The sequence below is a fragment of the Archocentrus centrarchus genome, chromosome 10 (genome assembly GCF_007364275.1).
Source record: "Archocentrus centrarchus isolate MPI-CPG fArcCen1 chromosome 10, fArcCen1, whole genome shotgun sequence".
Lineage (NCBI taxonomy): Eukaryota > Metazoa > Chordata > Actinopteri > Cichliformes > Cichlidae > Archocentrus > Archocentrus centrarchus.
Window position 1 is genome coordinate 3,785,915 of NC_044355.1, and position 16,965 is coordinate 3,802,879.

At 40.8% G+C, this 16,965-nt stretch overlaps 1 protein-coding gene across 1 annotated transcript in view; it reads right to left on the reverse strand.

Moving 5' to 3' along the window:
• prom1a (prominin 1a) overlaps positions 1 to 15,144 on the reverse strand; it is an 89,427-nt gene extending 74,283 nt beyond the window's left edge. Inside the window, exons 1-2 of the mRNA XM_030738834.1 lie at positions 15,051 to 15,144; positions 13,293 to 13,934 (exon numbers count right to left, since the gene is read on the reverse strand). Coding sequence (XP_030594694.1) covers positions 13,293 to 13,527 — 235 coding nt within the window. The 5' untranslated portion in view covers positions 13,528 to 13,934; positions 15,051 to 15,144. The remainder of the gene's footprint in view (positions 1 to 13,292; positions 13,935 to 15,050) is intronic.
• Positions 15,145 to 16,965: the final 1,821 nt, after the last annotated feature.

Here is a 16,965-nt window from a genome sequence, read left to right on the forward strand (position 1 = left end):
TTTCTCACCTGAATTCTGTCAGATAGCCGGGAGCTTAAGCTGATGGTGGCATTATAATATTACCTTGAAATGTCTCAACTTATCTTAATGCCACAGCTCTTATCTCCCCTTACTTCATCTGCTAATGTGTCAGTCCTTAGCAAAGCAAGCCTTCTAAATGAGATGCATCACTTTTCTCTCATAATCAACTCGCTGCCTGTTCGCTCTATTGAACTACTTTCCTCTTTATACTGGAAAGAAACCTTTCAACAGTGAGACTGAGAAGTACAATGAATGGCTTTTCACTTTAAAAGGTGCCAAGCAAAACTGTGATGTGCAGTGCTGCTTGAATTCAACAGTTTGTTCTCTATCAGTCAAACTTAACCAGTGCGGTTTCAGTGATGCACCTCTAAATTATAAAAGCATTTGTTTGAAGAGCTAATAATTAAAATGACCTTAGCAAGTAAACAAAAGCAACAGCAACTCATTTTTGATTCTCCTGTGTTGCAGGTACCAGGTTCAGAAAAGGAAAAAGTGATCAGTGAATAATGAGAACATATTAGCATTTTATTTGTAAAACTGGTAGACAATTTAAAGATTTCCTCATCCCTCTCTCTACCCTCATTTTCTGTCTAATGAAGCCATGTAATTCAACCAAAATGCCTTGATTATTATCCTTACTCAGGAAAACAATTCATAATTTTCTAATTAGCTTTAACACAATTTTAATTATAAAAAGGAATCAATTTACTCTTAATTCGGGGCGATTTATTGGGGGTTAAGCACCGAATGACAGCGCTAGCAGGCTGGCAGAAAGCCGAGAGCAAACATGTCAGTCACGGTTCACACATTTGGTTCCGAAAATAGAAAAGTGTCAATCAACAAATCCTTTACATATTTCTCCTGAGCGAGACACCAAAATCTCTGGTATCCACCAGCTGATGCTCTGACCTCAAGTAAAAGTAGGTTGGAGGTTAAAGACTGCTGCTAATGCAGACTTGTTCTATCAGATTTGCCACAGTACCAAGCTTGCCTGCAGTACTAATATAGTGCTTAGTCTGTTTCTAATCAAATGTCATACATTGTCATCTCCTGCTTAAAATATTTAAGAGTCCAATAAAAACATGTCATTTTCAGAAAAGTCTTCTTTGACCTCTGAAATAAATAAAAGGTATCTTCTTATCCATATCAAACGCACACACAGACACACACTTGCCTTTTACACCTTTACAGACAGCATTTTGCATTAAGCTTCTTCCTGTCTATGCTATGCCTCATCAATTTACTGAAGTCAGTTTACTAAGGTGGAAAAACCTACAGTAGCCATTCCTCTCCCTTCACTGGCAATTTAGCAATATCATGCCCATTTTATTAAATTACCTGTCTCAGTCCCCGGGGTAAGCTTGGATTTTGTTGATGTTTAATAATTTTAAACACATCTTGTTCTTTTCAAATGGCTGAACAATCATTTTGGATTAAAGCCGTTCATTTAGAGCTGGCTACAGCACCTGTCTCAGTGAGTCTTCAGAAAGACTAATCCCAGATTTGTGGATCCATTTGAAGTGTAACAACATGTAGCTAAAGGCTATTTTGATATCTATTCACAGAAAAAAGTGCCCAAAGTGCTTTTCAATATTACCTTTTTTTTTGTTCTGATTATGCAGTGTGGTCTTTACTCACCAAACTGCAGCTTAAATGGAAGATAACCTGTTGTGTGATGGAGGCAACAGCAGTTTCTACCTACTAGACATATTTAAAATGGGAAGAAAAAGCATATTTCTGTCATTGATCTATCAACCAATATTAACCATACAGTCTAGATGTTTATAATAACCTGGCACTCTGAGGAATGTTTCCAGCACCTTGTTGGATCCATGCCATTGAAAAATTACGGCAGCTCTGAAGGTAAGAATGGGTTTAACCTGGTACTAGCAACATATGCCTAATAACATTGACAGTGAGTGTATATTATCCTCTTCACCCCAGGGTGATAAGGTAACCCTGAACCCTCCCTTAGTTATGCTGCTATAGGCCTAGGCTGCTGCTCCATTTGTTTAAGCTAATTTAAACATCCTTCACAACAGGCCCAATATGCTTTTGTTCTATCCATCTGCAGTGGAAATTCAGGAAGTTCTATTAGACTGTCCTGGTTCCAAATGCAAAGTATCAACTGTAAGTTGTCTGAGACCAGCAGCAGCCTTTGCTGATTGCACATAGCATAAACCGAAGTCGCTGTAATCCATGATGAAATATCTGAAACAAGGAGATCCGTGTGCCCAAGTGTACATTTTCACCTGTGATGGGCTCTTTAGCACTGTGCTGCACACAGTGACACATCGCCCGCGGCAATCAGCTGGCATTATGCTACAGGCGAGCAAGGCTGTGCCTGTTTGTGTCCCGAAGCATCCCAGCACTAACGACCATCACTGTCAGTGCAATGACACAACTGTGTGTGACAGCACAAAAACACTGCAGAAGAACACATCACTTTCTGTCATGCAGATGCTCCTAGAGTATGACTGGGCCAGGGAATCATGCACGGATGCTAAATTACACAGCAGTTTATTTATAGTCTGGCAGTTTAGTCAGACTGTTAAAAATGAACCAGATTTTGCAAACAAAAATTCATCTTTGTTGCAGTCCGGATTATGAAACATGCAGATCAGTTCAATAGATGGTTAGATAATGAGATGATAATGAATCCACACACAGGCATATCAGATCTGGTTCAGTAACAGATGGAAGTCATGAAAAGTTTAAGATACCGGAGGACATGAAAGTGCTCCTCACATGTTTGTATCGTGGGCCTCAGGCAGCCATTCAGTTTTACAAAATAATGAAAAATGCAGGAACATGATCCTATTTTTTCTACGTGTGTTACAGAGCCCGCAATAATCTTTATTTAGGTCCCACCAGTCTGTATTTTTAGCAAATATTTGAAATGTTCTAGACATAGAAATTAACTATAAACTGAATACTGCACATATTTTAGCCTGTCTTTAGAGAAAAACACATTTTTACTGAAACTTTATTTTCTTAGCAGATGATAAACCAAAACACGAGAAGCTGTTTACAAGATGCCCACAATATGTAACCCAAGGACTGCTGAGAAGTTACTTCAAATTCCTATTCAGACTATTTAAGTCTTAAAATATGTTTGTGAATTATCTGTAAATTACACTCAGTCTGCTATTTTTCCTCAAATACACGATTGCTGAACTTTTTGGGGGATCTCCAAAATATTAAGGGGTAGGACTAAATACTGAATTAATTATAATATTAGTATTTTTATTAAAACTTGCAAGTCCTCTAAAAAGGTTCCCTTACACATTAAATTGACCTGAGTCCCAGTTGCACTTGCAGTCCCAGTAGGACATGCCGAACCACCTCAACTGGCTCCTTTTGACATGGAGGAGTAGCAGCTCTACTCTGGGCCCCTCCTGAATGGCGGAGCTCCTCATCCTACTGTACCTCTAAGGGAGAGGAGCTCGGAGGAAGCTCATTTCCACCGCTTGTATCTACAACCTCATTCTTTCAGTCACTGCCCAGAACTTGTGGCCATAGGTGAGGTTAGAAATGTAGATCAACCAGTAACTGAACAGCTTTGCTTTCACACTCAGCTCGACTCACGCTCACTGCAATCTCCTGCTCCACTCTCCCCTCGCTGGCGAACAAGACCTGAGATACTTAAACTCCTCCAACTTGGGGTAGTGCCTCATCTCTGACCTAGAGTGAGCACTCCACCCGATTCCAGCTGAGAACCATGGCCTCAGGTTTAGAGGTGCTGATTCTCATCCCAGCTGCTTCATAGTCAGCTGCAAACCTCCCTAGAGCACGCTGGAGGTCATGACCTGATGAGGCCAGAGGAGCCACACTATCTGTGAAGAGCAGAGACGTGATCCCGAGGCCACCAAAAAGGAAACCCTCCATCACTCGGCTGCACCTACAAATTCTATCCATAAAAGTTACGAACAGAATCAGTGACTAAAGGGCAGCCCTGGCAGAGTCCAACTCTGATACTTACTACCAGCAATGCGAACCAAGCTCCCACTACAGTTGTACAGGGACCGAATGGCCCGTAGCAAGAACCAGTGACCCCGTACGCTCAAAGCACCCCCTGCAGGATGCCTCAAGGCACGCAGTCAAATATCATCTCCAAGTCCACAAAATTTGGTTGGGCAAACTTGATGCCCATTTCCATAAAAACAAAACAGAAGAACAAACTTTCCCACTCAGTCTGTGCATTATTAACCATTATTCAATTCTCTCTTTTGGCAGATAAATGATTCATAAGGGGCATGGTATTCCTTTCTTGCCTTTGTAAAATAGAAATAATAATATTTTTTTTTTATTGAATATATTTTTTTTGCAATAAAGCGTGCTTGTTTTATTGCTGAGATAAATAGTGTCTCTCTCCTCTCCCCGCCTCTGTTGTACTGACAGATGCACAGTGGGTAGCAGCAACTGTTTTCTTATTCTTATTACTCATATGCTTAATAATAGCAATAATGATTAAAGAGGTCAATTGCTTTATAAATACTGTATCTGCCTTTGTGGTCACAAAAAATGGAGAAAAAAAAAGTTTACTTTATCAAAAGCCATGGTAACGTCTGCATACCATGTAAATGTCAACCCATCCGAAGATCTCTCGCTCTTTGTGAGAAACAAACTGTTTTAAACTTGGCTTAAGGCATTCATTTTCTAATAGCTGGTGCAGTGCTAAGCTCAGTAGGAATAGGAGGCGTAGTAAGAATGAGACAGCATGGTGGTGTGGTGGTTAGCACTGGTGCCTCACAGCAAGAGAGCCCGGGGTTCAAATCCACCAGCCAGCTGGGGCCTTTCTGTGTGGAGTTTGCATTGTCTCCTCACGCCTGCTTCTCTCTTCTCTCAGCTATCTCCCACAGTCCAGCAACATAAGGGTAGGGTGGCAGGTGGCCATAGGTGAAAATGTGGGTGTGTTGTCTGTCTCTGTGAATGTGAAAGGAAATGGATGGATAGCAGGAATGTGTGGTGTTTTTAAACCATAACTTTCCAGAGTTGCAAAATTCTACCAGTCAGATGTTCAGAGTTTCCCCCAGAATAACGCTGCATTTGTGGCAGGAGATGGGTGGACTTTTTAAAATCAACAGATAAATAATACTTTGACAATATACTTGACAAAATAACACAGCAAAAATCAGCTGCCTGTCCAGTAAGTTCCTCATCCTGCACGTAGGCTTATACTTTCCTGTCTTGGACTACAGATGGAGATGGTTTAGTCCCTGTTCTGCTTTCCACCGGCTGTAGGTTCTCTTTAGAGCTTGCAGCAGATCGCCAGTGCAGAACAAAGACTTCTGTTATCAGCTGTAGTTCAAACAGAGCAGTTAGAGTCTGTCCAACAGTGCGGTGAGAGACTTGAGACAGCTGAATGACATCGAGGCCAACCCCAAACACAACCTGACCAGCCTGTCCACAGGAAAACACTACACAGTTAAAACCAAAGTTAGCAGCAACTGAACTTATAGAATAAAATGGACTAGTAAATCGAACACATGAAAAATATTGGACAGATGGAAAAAAAAAACAAAAATTAGGAATTGCCAAATATACTCATCAATATAGCTATGTAGAATCTCAGTGGAACTTACATACACGATTCATACTGGCCTTCATATTGGTCTAATCTTTTTACCTTCGTGCATCTCAAGTTCCTACTGTGCCACCAGGAACATCCTACTCAGCAAGACATGAATATACAGGGGATTTGAAACCCTTCTTGAAACCGGCGTGGCCAGAAAGCCTCAGATTTTTTCATTTATTTCACTGGATCTTTAGAGTATCTGATAACAAAACTTGCAAAACAGGACGCAGCCCATCATCTGAGCACATATTGTTCTGCAAGTCATCGGTTTATCCACTGACTTGTGTTATGAATGGAGAACTGATTCAGATCTGCCAAACATCATGATTTTAAATTTAAGCCCCTTTGAGAGATTCATCACAGCATTTAATGGTAATCTCCACAGATGTGCCTGCTGCTGAGGAAATCTCTAATTAGGAAAATGTTTAGCTGGAAAAATGTTGAAAAATAATGATTCATGACAACCGCACACACACACACACACACACACACACACACACACACACACACACACACACACACACACACACACACACACACACACACACACACTTGTGCTCTCAGTCACCCTCCCCCACAGAAATGATAACTTGCTGGGGTCAGTAGCAGATACATTCAGTATCTTGCTCAAGGACAATTCAGCAGAACAGATGCTGGTTGTCAAGGGGCTCGAGCTGCGATCTTCCACATGAAGGACGCTCTCTTTAATCACTTTAGCACTGTCCTGTTGCCTGACAGTGCCTGCGGCATTACCCAGTCACCCCCGTGCTATGAATGACCTACGGGCACATGCAATTCATTATTCAACCCTGAATTTTTATTCTGGCTTTTTGGTTGAGTCAAATTAAACCCTGAAGAGTGCACGGCCTCACGTGTATTCAAGGACAAACACTGGAACCAAATTAAACCCTGACGGCCTCTCTCTCATCTACATATATGTGGTCTTTTTTTAAGGTATCAAAATGCACACATAATTACTTTTGTAAAGCCAGATTAATGAGGATGTAGTGCTATACTGAACTGGACAAACACATCAGTGTTTCCTCAGCAAATTCTCAATATTTTTAAACCTAATAAACATTCAACTAGAAGCAGCGAATGCTAAAGGCTTTGTGTCTGCAGTCTGATCTGACATCAGTGATCTGTTATTCTTGCCATTTGTCCTTTGTTTCATAAACTATAATGATGTTAATTAGCTTTGTAAAAGATTAAAGGCATCAAATTATGTTCACATTAGCTGAACTCTGTTAATGTAACCAATAATTACTGTAACTGTTTAGGATTTTTTAATACAGAACATCCTTTAAGATAATGGAAAGTTACAAACTTTACTTTGGAAACCATAGGCAACCAGCAAGCTGATCTCATCTGAATTAATTTGCACATAAATTTAAATATTTCAAGCCTTTTTTGTTTGTTTGTTTTAATTTGATGAGTAAAATACCATTCAAATGGTACAAATACCAGACATCTTTCAGTCTAGTTCAGTACAGCCAGCAACAATCATGGGGAAGACTGCTGATGTGACAGTTGTCCAGATGACCATCATCAACACTCTCCACCAGGGGGGTAAGCTACAGGAGGTCATTAAAATGTAACAGGAAAAGGTGCACAAGTAACAGGGATGACCACGGCCTTGAGAGGATTATCAAGGAAAGTCGATTCAAGAACTTGAGAGCTCTTCACAAGGAGTGGACTGAGACTGGTGTCAGTGTATCAAGAGCCACCCAGCACAGATGTCTTCAGGAAAGTAGCTACAACTGTCAGACTCCTAAAGCTTAGAGACGTCTCAAGCATCTTAGCTGGACTAAGAAGAAAAAGAACCAGACAACTGCTCAGGGTTCCTAAGTCATCTTTTTAGATGAAAGTAAACGTTTTGCATTTCATTTGGAAATCAAAGTCCTGGAGCGTGGAGGAAGAGTGGAGAGGTACACAATCCAAAGTGTTTGAACAAATTTCACACTGGGCTTCAATCTATGATGATTTTGGGTGCCATTTAATCTGCTGGTGTTGGTGGTGGTTGGTCCACTGTGTTTGATCAAGTCCAAACTCAATACAGCTGTCTAACAAGAGATTTTCTGCTGATGAGCTATATGCAGATGCTGATTTCATTTTCCACCAGGACTTAGCACCTGTCCACAGTGTCAAAACGACTACCAAATGGTGTGCTTACTAATGTAATTGACTGGCCAGCCAACCTTCCTGACCTGAACCCCATAGATTCTCTACGGGGTATTGTCAAGAGGAGAACGAGAAACATCAGACCCCAAAATACAAAAAAGCTGAAGGCTGCAATCAAAGCAACCTGTGGTTAAAAAAAAAAAAAGCCTCAGCAGTGCCAAAAGTTGCCTCCATGCCACACTGCACTGATGCAGTATAATAAACATAGCAAGAATCTGCAAAAATCCGTACCGGTAGTTTACAAATATTCCACTTTGCATGGAACAAATACATAAAAATTTCCCCCTTTTTGAATGAAATTATGAAAAAATACTGTATTCATGATATTCTAATTTTTTGATGCACTAGTAGACATCAAAGACTTCCTCATGGTTAATATAGTGACAAATTTTCCAGTATTATCAAACAAAGCTAAATATATTTCTTCTATAATTTTATATCTGTTAAGTTTTAATAGTTGTTTTTATAGTGTTCATTTTATTTTATTTCTGTTAACTAAAGTGCTTTTCATACCTGATTTTAGTTTAGATTTAATTAACCATAAATACCTAGATGTTACATCCCAGGAAATCTCAGGTAGATATGCAGAGACCAAGGAAAGAATATTAACACAGATGAATCCTAAGTATTCCAACATTTGACTTTCTTTTAGCTGATTGAGATTTCTCACCATCTGACTTTAAACACTGCTTTATTGAGATTTCTTCCACAAAAACATGAAAGAAGAAAGAAAAATAAAAACTAGAAATGCAGCTCACGATGTACTTCCTTGTTTTTGTCCTTGGTTAGAAATCTTTTGAAGTCTTACTCTTCAGTTTCTTTCATGCCTACGTGTCCCTCACTGAACACCAAAGTCGCTCCATGCCTCTTTGCTGGAGAAAAAAAAAAACGAGTGTTAAATAACAAACATTTGGTGAGATCATATAGCACGAGCTGCATAAATCTACATAACCCCGCAGTATTTTTACCTCAGAATGCAGCCAGACGCACGAGCCAGCAAGGTGAACCAAATCACACAGGCCATGATCACTGCTGATGGGTTTCCCTGGCAACTGTTAGGTTCTTTGAAAACTGTCCTCTGTGGTCTGAATTCCACCTAAACGTGGTTTCTTGAGAAGAGGCAACAATAATGAGCAAACACTTTCCAACAGGGATCTGCTGCATGATAATGGCTGGCGCTGGCTTCCCAGCTACGCTCACCCACAGGGATGAAATGATACATTTCAAATCACAGACGGAGCTTAATGCTCAGCTATTCTCAAGTGATGGCTGACTTACACCAGGATTAATTATCAAATATGAAAACCTAAATAGATGTAACTGAATGTAACTTTATGTGTCGCATTTATATTTTTCCCTGTTAATTCCGGCAGGGGAATAGATGGAAAATGATACTGTTGGTCTACCTACATTCATGTTTTCTACTCAAAGGTTTCTGAGCGAAGCACGTTAGTGCTTCTTAATCACTCCCCTGACAGACAAACTGAATGGGAGCAAAAGAAAAATAGCTAAAAATGCAAAGTGTCTGCTTCAGCTTGAAACATAGGGGTGTGAGGGGGTCTTTTTGGTCAACACCTCTGTTACAAACCTATAGACAAAAAAAAAAAAAACACACACACACACACACACACACACACACACACACACACACACACACACACACACACACACCCCTCTAGACTTTACTGGGGTGGGCTGCCCATGCATAATTAACACCAATCTAAGTGCATGTTTTCAATTCTTCTAAGAAAATTATCCCATCTGCAATCTTTGTTCTAGAGTACTGGCTCTTATTTTGAAAGTTCAGGCACTGCCTACCAGCACAATCCTTTTCTTTCTTGTGTTTTTCCCACCAGCTGGCCTCTAAACCAGTTTGCTGCATTGGCCTTAATATCTTTCACCTCCTTTACCAAACACAGATGATTCAGTGTCTTCAGTTCAAACCCCAAAACCTGCAAAGTTTTCAGTTCAAGGCAGTGATGACTTCCTCTCCTGCACCTGGTGTCAGATTTTCACACAGGACCTGGGCTCTTTTTTGGAAAATGTCCATTCAGATTTGAATAAAAGAAGTCAGTATCCTATTGAGAAGAAGTCATGGTGAAGCCAGCACTGCTGTGAAAAGTGTTTGTGATGCCATACGTCAGCCTGTGTGTTGGCATGTAGCATCTGTGTGTTGGTGAAAGTGTGGGTAAGCGTGAGGGAGGCATCAACAGCTCCTGGAGGCCTCCACACTGCAGCGGAAGGCTGTTAAAAAATGTTAGCGAATATGTCGCTGTTTATTCGATTTGTGTGGGTGTTGATGAAAGACATTTGTTGCTTCTTTGCTAATAAAGCCTCCTACGAGCTCAGGCATGCCACGCACACAGTTTGATGAACACATCAACTGGCTAAAGTCAAACATTCACGAGATTATAAAGACGTTGCATAATGTAACATGTCATGCAGTGATGGTAGGAGATGTGATGATAGGGCATTGCTAATTGCTCATCAACATAATGTTCATCTCACGCTTCTCTGAAGAGTTAGACCAACTGGCTGTTGGCTGTTTTGAATATAAATCCCAAAATGTGTGGCAAAGTTCAGGACTACAGTAATTCTTATTATCTCCATCCAATTAAAGTCAGATAGGACTCAGTGTAATTTTGGCCTTGCCCAGGCAAAAGGTGACCATCATGTAATATTTTTGATCCTACTGGTTGTCCTATTCTGTATGATGCACAGTGGAAGAGATTTAAAGTTTGTCATTGAAATGTTTTTGGGGTTTTTTTTAACCTGTGAAGCAGTGAATATTACGGCAAGTATGTAAGGAGGGCCCTTTAACCTGAGAATAAAGCTGACAATGATGCGCTGAAAAAGAAGTATTTGTGACAAAGTGAATTGCAGAATGATAAATTGTATCCAACTTATGAAGAGTCACTTTACATGCACATCTATATACTGTATCTCCATAATCAAATAAGGGGAGGATAGTTTTTTCAACAGTGGTACGTTTTGCAGACTGCAATACATTAATATGATGTGAAGAAGATAAAGCAGGATCAAACCATATTTATAAGCTGTTACCTGTTCTATAGTATCATCGTCTATAGTGATAAAATCCATCAAGGTCCCATTCCCATGACTGTGGCTTTCTTAACATTTAAAAACAAATTCAGCTCAGTAAAAACCAGCTGTATTTCATGGAGGCCATGAGCAAGTGACTAAAGTGATGGCTGACAAGTGACTAAGTCATGACAAAAATGAGTTGTTGTTGCTTTTGTTTACTTGCTAAGGTGTCATGAAGCTCCTGGGAAACCGTTTCTGTGCTGATGTTAAGGCCAGAGGAAGTCTGGAGCTGTGGAACTGCATTAGTGACTTATGCACTACGCGCCTCAGACCCTGCTCCGTAACGTTATGTGGTGTGTCATGGTCTGGGTGTGAAGAAATCTCATGAACTGACTTGTTGCACTGATGGCATCTTATTACAGTACCACTTTAATTCAGTGAGCTTTTTAGAACAAGCTATTCTTTCACAGTTGTTTGTAAAGGCAGACTGCACGGCTAGGTGCTTGATTTTATATACCTGAATTAAAAGATTAAGAGGTGTGGCCCGGTTCTCTCTATTTTTTCCTCATTAAGTGTGATTCTATAGGTCCCAGTGTCCTGGTTATGGTTTTGCTTAAGATCCTGGGTTTGAGGTTTTCTGGGGAAGAAATGAGTACATTGAATAACTGGCTGTGTTGTATTCAGTGTGTGTGTGTGTGTGTGTGTGTGTGTGTGTGTGTGTGTGTGTGTGTGTGTGTGTGAGTGAGTGAGAGAGAGAGAGAGAGAGAGAGAGAGAGAGAGAGAGAGAGAGAGAGAGAGAGCTCTTGAAATTCTAGCAAAATGTTCATTTTCACTTTTTTATGACATTTACAAACTAAACAAATAGAAACTAGAAAATTAAAAAAAGATCTGCTATAGCCATAATCCCCTGTAAAAAAAACGTCCACCAGCTATGAATGGTAGTTAAAAGTGAGATCTTTTGACTCCAAAAGAGAAGGTACTGCTGTTTAGTTTTGGAGTGAACTGTCCCTTTAAATCAGATGTGATCAAGAGACAGATGAACAGAATTTAGACTTTTGCGTTTTTTTGCTACAGGATTCAGTGATTCATCCTTTCAAAGTCTGCCAGAAGAACATTAACACTGTGACTTACGGCTGCTGAAGAGGAGAGACACCCAAGTCCACCCAGCCTGAACAGAACCCCACTCTGACATCTGCGCCACCTCCAGTCACAAACCACTGGAGTGGAAACTGAGTGCAGATCTTTCTCCTGGCTCATCGTATAGATTTTAAATGTAACTTCAAGTTATGTAACGGCACAGTGCAGACGTGTAGTTAACAAGCCGCGAAAGGCCAAAGGTTTCCTGCAAACCAGTCTGTAGCCTCCTAATCAAAGCAGCCCTGACGGATTGGATTTAGATATCCAAACATGCAGAGGTTCTGTTAATAACCAGATGATCTTTGTTTACAACATCTGATTTGATGAGCCCCCCCAAAATAAAGAAAAACCTCTTTCCCATCAACTTTCTAAACAAAGAAATTGCAAGTATTTGTCTCTGAACTGTTATTTAGTAACAAACTGTTTCCATATGAAATCCACCCGCTCCCTCTGATTATTTAGTGTGTGCACACATGAATGAACTAACAGCTTCACTGAGCAATAGTCTGTCTACTCCATAGGATTAGGTCATGAGCCCCCAACTGTCGGTGACAAACTGCAAACTAAAAAAGCCAGCAGCATATGGCGCAGGGGCTTATGGGATTACTCAATTAACAAGGTGACTCAGAGAGATACTAATCTGCAAAATGTTTCTCCGACTGAGATGCATGCAGGGGAGTAGCATCTTTTGAGCATCCAATACCCAATTAAACACACACAGAGACACCCCCATGCGTGTGGGTGTGGTTAAGCAGTCAGGTATAATTGTATTAAATGTAAAGCCACGCGCGTTCAAGCTTTCCGGGTGCCCAAACCAACAAACTACCCAGCACCGTTCATTCACACAGGCAAAAAGAGAGATGCTGTCAGCAGGAGGCTCATTAATTGTAATTATCCTGACACAAAGTGCGCCGCAGGCAGAAACATCACCTTCTAGTGCGTGCTATGAGCGCAAAACAAGGCGCGTGACGCACAACTGGACCACGAATCCGCAAGGGGACACCTTTTCACGCAACGAGACTGAAGAAGCAATTCAAAATTCAAAATTAAGATTCATAAACCAGTATTCTTAAAACTAAAAAGCATTTATGTGAAGGTTCTTAAAAAAAGAAAAGGAAAAATCCAGTAAAACGGTTGCAAATTGACAACCTGCAGTTTCTCTGTTGTTCGTCTCTCTGTTTGCGTCCCACGGGACAACCAAACAGGACTCATAGATTGTCATAAGTATTCTAACTTATTCCCCGATGACTTCCATCTAAATTTCAGCCACATTCCCTGGGGATTTGCCTGTTGTGCTGTAGCCACCGTGAGAACGGATGTGGATGCTTACCGTGTGGAAAAGCGTTCGGCTGCACCGCATACAGGAAAGCATGGACCGTGTGGAAAAGAATTCCTATCGGTCCCGGTTCGTAATGGGCCAGCGTCTCGTAAACTCCCGCTGGCACATAACCGAAATCCAACTTTCCGGGGGGTGGGAGTCTCCGCGGCTCCGTCTCTTGCTGGAGTTCGCCGGACGCCGAAAGCAGCCACAGCAACAGCAGGAGGCGGGTTCCCGGCTTCCACATCGTGTCCAAAGGAAACACCGACCTGTCGTCAAACTGGAACTAAATTTTCAGTGATCGAGAAAACTGGACGGCGACTGCCCGGATTCTTGATTCTTATCAGAGTCGGGGAGAAAGAAGGGAAGGGGAAAGAGAGAGTAATGATAAAAGTGTTCCGCAGCTTTTTAAGTCCTGCTGCCCACGGAGCGACTCCTGCCGAGCATCGTTCCCCGCGGTCTGGGGCTCCTTTACGGACGCGAACCGGACGATCTTCTCCCACCTCCCTGGTCTTCGATGCGTTTGGATGAGCGCGCCTGTCGCTTCCACTCCAGCATCTGTGCAACACGGGAATGCGCCGCGTCACGGGAGGGGGCGGGTGGTGCGCGTCGCAGTTTACGCACGGAGGACTGGTCCAGAGGGAAGCGCTCCTCCTGCCGGGGAGAGAAAGACGAATCTTAAAGATCTAACCTACTCATATTTTTCATTGGTCCAATCAGTTTGGGATAAAACAAGTTAAACCACCTTCAGTCAGTTTATACCATTTACGTTTACTGAAGTTCTGTTTTGAGGCATTTGTCCCTCAGGCTTCTTAGAGATCAGTGTATTTTGATGTGTTGATGGCAATACTTTTCTATTTTCCCAAATGCATCCGCCATCATATTTACAGATTACTATCAGTTCCACATTAATAGATCAGAAAATACTGCAGTACTTTCTCTAAAACAAAAACACCAAATTTAAGCGGTTAAGTGGAAGGCTTCAATTTGGGAGAGTTTGATGAGCTGCAGGAGAAGGGCTGCTTATTCCCTCCTGTTTCTGCCTACTGCGGCTTTAAATTGTCAGTTGTGGTAGAATAAGAAAATAAATGGTGGAGATTCTGAAGTATAATTACTATTATTTAAGTAATTATCCTATTTAAGTTAGAATAAAAGTTCAAATGAGTCGTTGCTGTGTCAGATTTTTCTGGCTGTTCCACAGTTGAGGCTTTACATCTAAAGCTGTCTGTGCTTTTGCCACCTCAGACCCTCGACTCTGGAATAGAGCCTGATAAGCTTCACAGAATCAGACTTCCTTCATTTTTATAGACTTTGTGTTTTTATCTTTTACTTGTCTAACATCTTTCAGTTGTCATGTTTATTGTCTCTGCTGTATTGCTTTTATTGTATTATATGCTCAGTGTCATTTCCATTTTGCATCCTTTTGTTTTTATTCTCTGCTGTAATTTGTTTTGTTTTTTTCTTTAATCTTTTGCTTTGTTTGAACTTGCCTTATAGTCTACTTCTTGCTAATATAAAGTACACACATTTTTTAAAAAGCTTAATGTTGTATTATAAATTATAATGGACCAATATTTCAGAAACTAAAGTCTCATTTTTATGCTCTTCATCATGTTCTTTAAATTTGAAAAACATTACCATTTCTGGCATTAATTTTAATGTCAGAAATGGATCTCGTTCAACAACCAGCTTTGTCTTTTTCCTGCTAACAGGCACATTGCCTTCCCGACCTTTGACCTTTTGTTCACCCAGAGGGCAGACAGAAGATACCTGCGTGCAGCTCACGGGGCTGATTTCATTGGCAGAGAAGCAAACAGGTGGGCTCTGCTTCTGTCTCTTTACACAGTAACATCCTTGTCCTCTCTCTGGAGCGCACGGGGCCCCAGCTCCCGGTGACAGGGGCGGCCCTCCTGTTAGGAAATCTTTGATCACTGATTGTGAGCACCTTTCTTCAGTGACAACACAGCCATTATTCCTGCAGGGGAGCAGATGGGACTTTTAGTTTTACAGACACATGATATGTTAGACTGAGGCTGAAGATTTACTTTGTAGGTTCACCAAGAACACATTTTAGTGGCTCTATGAATAAACACTCTTATTAAAAATATAATTACAAGAATAAAACAGGTCCGTTCTCCTTTTCCATACTGCTCTAAAAGGACAATAAACACTTTCTGCATCAGGGCTACAATTTATTTTCCTCTGCTTCAAGCTGCTAATAAAGTCTGCCTTGTGATTTTTTTTATTTTTAAGATTCTTCAGAAACCTGAATGAAAATGACCATCATAACCTGAGCGTGGAGGTGGACTCTGTCCAAGTACGACTTTCACTCCTGTCGTCCTTTCTCGAGACAAATTCCTGGTAGCTGCGACAGAGCTGAAACTCGTCTCAGTTCTCAGCGGTGTAAGGAGCTTAGCCCTCTAAGAATGTCTGTTGCAGATTTACTCCGCCTGTCCTTCACTTCTGAACAGGTACTCAGGTACTGTGCAGCCCAGTCTCAGGTCAGGTAAGGTTCATGGATAAAGCTTGCAGGAAGTTTAAAAAAAAAAAAAAAAAAAAAAAACCTCCTTAGTTTCACTTTCCTGTCATAAAATAAAAGTAAAATCTGAATCTGACTTTACACTCTGCAAACTAAAGCCAGTGATTACTGTCTCTCTCGAAATGCCTAAATTAAAAAGCCTCACTCGTCACATCAGACAGTGTAAACATAATTTTCGAGGCGGTGTAGGCCTACATTTTTCTAGCGCTTTCATCCATATCACACAGCTTTCTTCAGCAGAGTTTGGTCATTTGACCTGCATGTGAAGTAACTTCTATGATTTCATTTACAGTGCTGTAAGAACCTTTTACCTGTATTCACTAAAGCGGCAATGACGAAGGCTCATTCTTGACCTTACAAACAATCCCAACTCAAGATCTGTTTCCAGCGTTCATCCAGAGTTTGAGTGCATCGCAGAGAGCAAGTGATACAGCTCAGGATTATCTACAGCAATGGACAGTTGGATAATGAGTGCTATCATGTAAATTAATACCAAACTTTTAGGAAGATGCTGTATTAGGGGAAGTAAAATAAAATTGCTCATACTTTTAAACAAAGTTTCAGATCTGTATGATGTTTGACTCATTCTGACTCCCACTCAGACTCAAACCCAAATTTTGAGTTTTAAAAGTCAACTTTTTCCAAATAATTTGACTTTTAAATAGCAAAAAGAAACTCCCAAAAAAACAGAATATCTTCAAAAAGAAGCCAGAACACCAGTTCTGCATGTAGGTACATTAAAACAGTACACTTAAGAAACCAACTTTTATTACTCCAAACGGGTAGGTTCATACAATATCAAGGTAGGAATTAAATATGGAATCAAACTGATGAAACAAAGCAGGCAGTGTACGGGACCATCATGGCTTGCATAAGAGCACTTCTGCATCGTGTCCATTAGCCCAGCTGAGCTCAGCCAGGTCCAGGTGTGGTTCAGTCAGATCTCCACTGCAGACCTGGACACCGACTCAGTGTACAGTGAAGACTCTGAACCAGATCCATCTGGCAGCTCCAAAAATAGATCGTCCTTATTACAATAAAGAAGATGTTTCAAAATACAATCAAATGGATGCTGATATGTGTAAACACTATATACACCTTTCTTCTGTTTAATAAAAAAAAAAAACTCTTTGCCAAAACAACATT